This window comes from Arachis ipaensis, chromosome B01 (genome assembly GCF_000816755.2).
Source record: "Arachis ipaensis cultivar K30076 chromosome B01, Araip1.1, whole genome shotgun sequence".
In the NCBI taxonomy this organism is placed as follows: Eukaryota; Viridiplantae; Streptophyta; class Magnoliopsida; order Fabales; family Fabaceae; genus Arachis; species Arachis ipaensis.
In genome coordinates, this window is record NC_029785.2 from 72,344,192 (window position 1) to 72,350,844 (window position 6,653).

Below are 6,653 nucleotides of genomic sequence, written 5' to 3' on the forward strand. Positions count from 1 at the left end.
TAAAATCATGCAAATCATATGAATAAGTAAGCAAAGGGTTGATAAAAACCACTCAAATGAGCACAAGATAAGCCATGAAATAGTGGTTTATCAGTCTTCATAGACGACTTCAGTGTTTATGGTAACTCCTTTGATGCTTGTTTGGGAAACTTAGCTCGGGTACTAGAAAGATGCACCAACACTAACCTTGTATTGAACTTTGAAAAATGCCACTTTATGGTGAAACAGGGTATAGTGTTAGGTCATATTGTATCTAAAGACGGAATTTTCGTAGACCCGGCTAAGATTGATGTCATTTCGAGTTTACCTTACTCCTCCTCGGTGAGGAAGATTCGTTCCTTTCTTGGCCACGCAGGTTTTTATCGCAGGTTCATCAAGAATTTTAGCCAAGTCGCCCTACCCCTTTCCCGCTTACTTCAAAAGTATGTGGAATTCAATTTTGATGAGGATTGCAAAAAGGCTTTTCACAAGTTGAAGGAAGCTTTGACTACAGCTGCTATTGTGCGAGGCTCAGATTGGGATCAACCTATCGAGATCATGTGTGATACCTCGAATCACGTCGTAGGTGCCGCGCTAGCACAACACGATGGTAAAGCTCCTTACACTATAGCCTATGCTTCAAAGACCTTAGATTCGGCCCAGTCGAATTACACCACTACCGAAAAAGAGCTCTTAGCCATTTTTTGCGTTAGATAAGTTTCAACCTTATTTGCTAGGCTCCAAGGTAGTGGTGTATTCGGACCATGCCGCCTTGAAATATTTGCTAAAAAAGAAAGAGCCAAAGCCTAGGCTCATTAGGTGGATATTACTCTTGCAAGAATTTGACTTGGAGATCAGAGATAGAAGTGGGTCCCAAAATTTGGTAGCAGACCATTTGAGTCGGTTTCAACATTTAGCTTTGGATCCCACTCCTATCAATGACTCATTTTCCTTCGATACCTTGCAAGCAATATCCCAAAGCACCCCTTGGATTGCCCCGATTGCTAATTACTTGGTCGCCCGCATTTTTCCCCCACAATTTTCAAAGCACCAAAAAGATAAATTGAGAAGCGATGCTAAGTATTATCTTTGGGATGATCCACATCTGTGGAGGTGTGAGGCTGACCAAGTGATTAGAAAGTGTGTGCCAGAATCTGAGTTTCAATCTTTCCTTCAATTTTGCCACTCATCTGAGAGTGGGGGTCATTTCGACCCACAGAGAACAGCAAGGAAGGTTCTAGACTGTGGATTCTGGTGGCCTACTTTATTTAGGGATGCCAATCAATTTTGCAAATCTTGTCATCAGTGCCAGAAATCTGGAAATACCTCACAGAGGGATGAAATATCCCAACAACCGATGATTTTTTGTGAGACTTTTGATGTTTGGGGCATAGATTTCATGGGGCCATTTCCAAATTCCAATGGGTTTGTTTATATCTTGTTAGCAGTAGATTACGTCTCGAAATGGGTGGAAGCAATTCCTACTCGTTGTGATGACACCAATACCATTGCTTCGTTCTTGAAAAATAACATTATTTGTAGATTTGGGTCACCACGAGTAATCGTGAGCGACCAAGGAACCCATTTTTGCAACAGGAAAATTGAGGCATTGATGAAAAAGTACGGGGTCATCCACAAGGTCTCCACAGCCTATCATCCTCAAACCAATGGGCAAGCAGAAGTGTCCAACAGGGAGATCAAGAGGATCTTGGAGAAAGTGGTTAATCCACAAAGAAAGGATTGGAGTTCCAGATTGGGAGATGCACTATGGGCATATAGGACCGCTTACAAAACCCCAATCGGGATGAGTCCCTTTCCTATTGTTTTTGAGAAGCCTTGTCATCTTCCTCTTGAAATCCAACATAGAGCCTATTGGGCGGTGAAGAATTGCAATCCAGATTTAAAGGGAGCAGAAATAGAACGTAAGCTCCAATTGGAGGAATTAGAGTGTCTTAGGCTAGAAGCATATGAGAATGCTCAGTTTTACAAGGAGAAAGCCAAGACATTCCATGACCAAAATATCAGGAGGAAGAGTTTTAAGATAGGTGATGAAGTGCTTGTGTACAATTCGAGGTTGCAATTGATGCCCAGAAAGTTGAGATCTAGATGGGACGGTCCATTCAAGGTGGTGGATGTCAAGCCTTATGGAGTGGTGGAAGTGATTCACCTATCAATGGGATCAAGTTTAAAATCAATGGTCATAAGGTGAAACTCTATCACACTCAACCCAAGAATGCCAAGGAGTTGGAGATTTTCCTCCTTGGAGAAGTTTCAAGTGACCAATGAAGCCATGCAAAGTCCAACTTAGGACTCTAAACCAAAGTGTTTGGTGGGAGACACCCCACCATGGTAACATTGTTCCAACTTTATCTTTTTGTATATAGCTTTTTAAATTAGTTGCTTTCTTGTGGTATGATAATTAGATTAGTTTTGATTTGGTATTTTTAGATTGAATAAGTTGGATTGCTTGTGGATCATGAATTTATGCTTGTTTGTATGATTTGGGGTTGGTATGTTGCTATGCTGCTATGCTATAGGAGGGAACTTTAGTTTTGAAAAGAAAAATTTTTGTGAAACAGCACACCTGTGCGTGCGCACCACCCTGTGCACGCGCACAAAATTGCATTTTCCATCATCTGTGCGAGCGCACACCCTTGTGCGCCCAAACACTCGTTGCAGCACCCTCTGGTCGCAGCGCCAGCACTGCCTGTGCATGAGCACTGCCCTATTTTTGATGCCCTGTGCATGCGCATTGCCTTGTGCGTACGCATGCAGTCCCTTTATCGCGCTTCTTGTGCGGCTACACAGATGTGTGCGTCTGCACACCAATTGATAGCCCCTCTGGTGGGAGCATAAGCTTAAGCTGTGCACGTGAAGAACCCCCTATCTTTGTCCTTGTGCGTGCGCACGGACCTGGGTGCGCACTGACACACGACTCTGTACCTCAAGCATTTCTAAAAAAAAAAGGAGAAGCTTTCTGTCCGAGAGCATGCCCTTGTGCGGCCGCACACATTGTTGCAACCCCTCTGGTGGGAGCAATCGCATGATCTGTGCGCCTGCATCCCTCTCCTTTTCGTGTCTTGTGCGTACGCACCAGCTTATGCATACGCACACACCCTTCTATCTTGCGACCTCTGTGCGTGGGCTCCCTGCTGTGCGTCCGCACACGCTTATACACCCCCTCTGGTCGCAGCGATTGCATGCTATGTGCATTCGCAATCCTTCTAATTTCTGCTTTCTGTGCGGATGCACAGGCCTCTGTGCACCCACACACGACTCGTTTTGGGCGTCAACAGGGCAACCTACCCTGTTGAGCAGCAGTTTCATTTTTTTCTTCTTCTCACTGCTTCTGCTCCTCTCAACCTTTGCCCAGTTCCAGGCGACCCTACCGTTGGCCACCGCCGCCTCTCTCTCTCATTTCTCTTTTCTCTTCTCTTTTCTTTTCTTACTTTCTTTTCCTTCTCTTTTCTCTCTTCACCACCGGTGAGTTCTCCCTCTCCGGCATTTTTTTGCCGGCGAACCCAACCGCCTCAAACTCGCAGTAGCTATAAGAAGTGCCATTGTTTCTTCCTCATTTCTTGTTTGTTTCAATCTTCAATTTTCAGGTTCTTATCTTCCTTTTTTGTTGATTTTTGCAATTGTTTTGATTTTCTTTTCATGTTGCTTAGACTAAATTTATTGCTTCCTCTGTTCTTTTGTGTATTGCAAGTGTTGATATTTGATTATGGGTTGATTATGATTGAATTTGAGTATCAATTGTGATAAGCTTGCACATTGCATACCACATGTTTGATTAAATGCCTCAATGAACATTTTGTTTGATTCATATGACATGGCCATCATATGTGTTCAATTTATCTCTTGTTAGGCATATTATAGGAATTGTGCAACTTCAATTTTGATGGTAGTTAAGTAAATTTCCCAATGCATTTCCTTGTTTGTTGATGTGAAATTTTGGTTACAAATGCATTATGTTATGAGAAACTCAATTATCATTGTTCATCTCGAAATTTTGATTCGGTAATCACTTTACAATTGTTCAACTTTAGATGATATCTTGATCAAACATCTTTTGGCCTTAACTTAGAACATTGCACATGTGGTTACCACTTCTTGAGGATGAGCAATTAGCACTTCACTTTGAGTGAATGGTTATTGTTGTTGTACACTCTTTTGCTAATGAAATTTCTTGCTAACAACCTCAATGACCAATACATTCAAAGCGTGTTAATGAATCAATTGGTGCGAGCTTGAAGTTGCTTTTATGTCCATGCTTTAGCCTTGCAACTTAAGCACTTATTTGAGAAGCAGTGAGCTTTGTCCAGTAAACTGTGTGGTTGCTGTTGTATCCGGCCAGTGTGTGTGTTCCAACCGCGCACTTTATTGGAATATACACACTGTGTTTTTATAAACCACACTATTTTAAAAGCTTCTTTTAACCTTGTTAGTGCTTCCTCAGTGATTTTATATTATTGTTGCCCTATGATCTCAAAAATCTTTTATTTTATTTTCAGGATGCGAAAGAAGGGTAAGGCACCGGTTACTTCACTGGTTGAGCAAACTACCACTCATACTCATGATATTTGGTGGCATCACCGAGGTGATAAACCGAATACCTTGGTTAACCGAAGAGCTGACTCTAAATACGAGGCTATTGAGAAGCGTAAAATCTATTGGGAGCGGTCGTTGAAGGTTCCAAGCCAGTACAAGGCAACTATTCATCAAAGAATTGCCTCGCTTCATTGGAAATTTCTCGAGCAAGAACCCATTGAAGTCAATGAAACTATGGTGCGGAAATTCTATGCGAACTACCAAGCTTGGGAAGCAAAGTCAGTATTCCTCTGGGGAAAGATGTTGGATACGTCCAATCAAGCTCTAGAAGCTATTCTAAACATCCCCCACATACCGCTTGAGAAAGATGATTACTTCAAGATAAAAGTGGATATATTCAAAGGAAGAATATCTCTGACTCCCATTCTTTAGAGAATAGGCCATCCTGATGCATCTTGGGAGTATAACAAAGGGAGAAATTCTGTTCCCACTAGTATTGCATACTCTGATTTGAATGCCGAAGCTCGTATATGGCATCAGATTGTGGCGGACTACATCATCCCCAGCACCCACACTACCCATGTTAGATTTAGAACTGCTTTGCTACTTTGGGCTATTATGGAAGGGAAGCATATAGCCATTGTACCTTTGTTGCGCAAATCGATTTGGAAATTGGTTGAGAAGAAAAATATCAACATTCCATTTCCGTCGATGGTGATGCGTTTAACAAACGCAGTGGGGGTAGAGAGGTAATCAATGGACATCATGTTAGAGTTTCCAAGAGGCAACAAGTTCATTCCGAGGGAAGAATTGGATAGATCCTCAGATAAGATACCCTCGAAGAGGAAGGCACACGTAGCACCACCATCAAGTCTACCAATCTCATCGACTCCTTTATCGGTCCTCCGGTCTCTTCCGGATTTATTCCGAGACATCTTGCACGATATCCACCGCATGGAGTATTTGGAGTAGAAGCGTTTTGAGTGGATAGCGGCAAAGCTAGAAGGAAGAGACCCTGGCCCAACTCCTGATGCTTCATTCGAGCTAGTTGGGGAGGAGTATGATGAAAGTGACCAACCCATTCCCGATACCACTAGCTGAAGTGGCCCCGAAGTTCTCATTCTCCTAGATCCGAAGCAAGCACGGAGGACCGTGTAAGAACTAAGTGTGGGGGAGGATCGACTTCGTGGGGGTAAAAATTTCTTTTCTCAATCCACTTTGCAATACTCTTTTAGTTCTTTTTACTGAATTTTAGTAGCTTTATCTTTATTGCACCTTAGTTGGTTTGTCTGTATATATCCCTTTAGTGTTCACAGTTATATGGTAGTTAATGTTTGCATGATTGCATGATAGAATGAATAAGTTTGGTGAAACACCAAGGAATTTCCATGAAATCCTTCTTAGGGCATACCATCGGTTGAATTGAAGAAAAATTGTGTGTTTTCCGACTTGCTTGAAGTATTCTGTTTGTGGAACATAGAAAAGAGCTAGAAGAACATACCTTGTAAGATTTGAGCTTTGATAGATGGTTGCATTTTTCAATCATAATGTTTGTTCTGGTGTGATTTTACTCCTTTTTTTACTGTGATCATTGATTTGCATGATTGTTTATATCCTGTATTTGTTGTTTGGATGCATTTAGCATGATTGAGGCTATCTTTGATGTTAAACTCACCAACCTATATGTCCAACCCTTGTACTCACCATTGTGAACCCCTGTTGAGCCTGTAATTCCCTTTTGTTCTGATTTTAGCACATCATTTCCCCTTAAGCGAAAAACCATTGATGTCCTTGAATTACTCTTTGATTAGCTTGGGTGGATTAGTGTGTATATTCTAAGTGTGGGAGAATTGTTGGGAAGCATTAGTGATAGAGGCATGGAACTCATTGTGAAAAATTGGCAATTGGAAAATGCTCATGTGCTCTTTGTTTTAGGTCATATGCATCTCTTGTGTTAACAAAACAAGAAATAATTTCAAAAAAAAAAAACTGTGCATAATAGAAAGTGAAATAAAAAGTTGAAATAAAGAATGCATATGTTCATATTTTGAAAAGAAAGTGCATGAGTAGGGTGAGATAGGAGGAAGATTGGGTAGCTAGGTGGCATTGTTATGAGTATATAG

General features: G+C 41.6%; 1 protein-coding gene across 1 annotated transcript; it reads left to right on the forward strand.

Moving 5' to 3' along the window:
- LOC107608435 lies at positions 217 to 4,962 on the forward strand. The gene is made up of 4 exons (XM_016310232.1): positions 217 to 589; positions 717 to 1,092; positions 1,576 to 2,184; positions 4,494 to 4,962. Exons 1-4 carry the CDS (start codon positions 217 to 219, stop codon positions 4,960 to 4,962), a joined length of 1,827 nt encoding a protein of 608 aa, XP_016165718.1.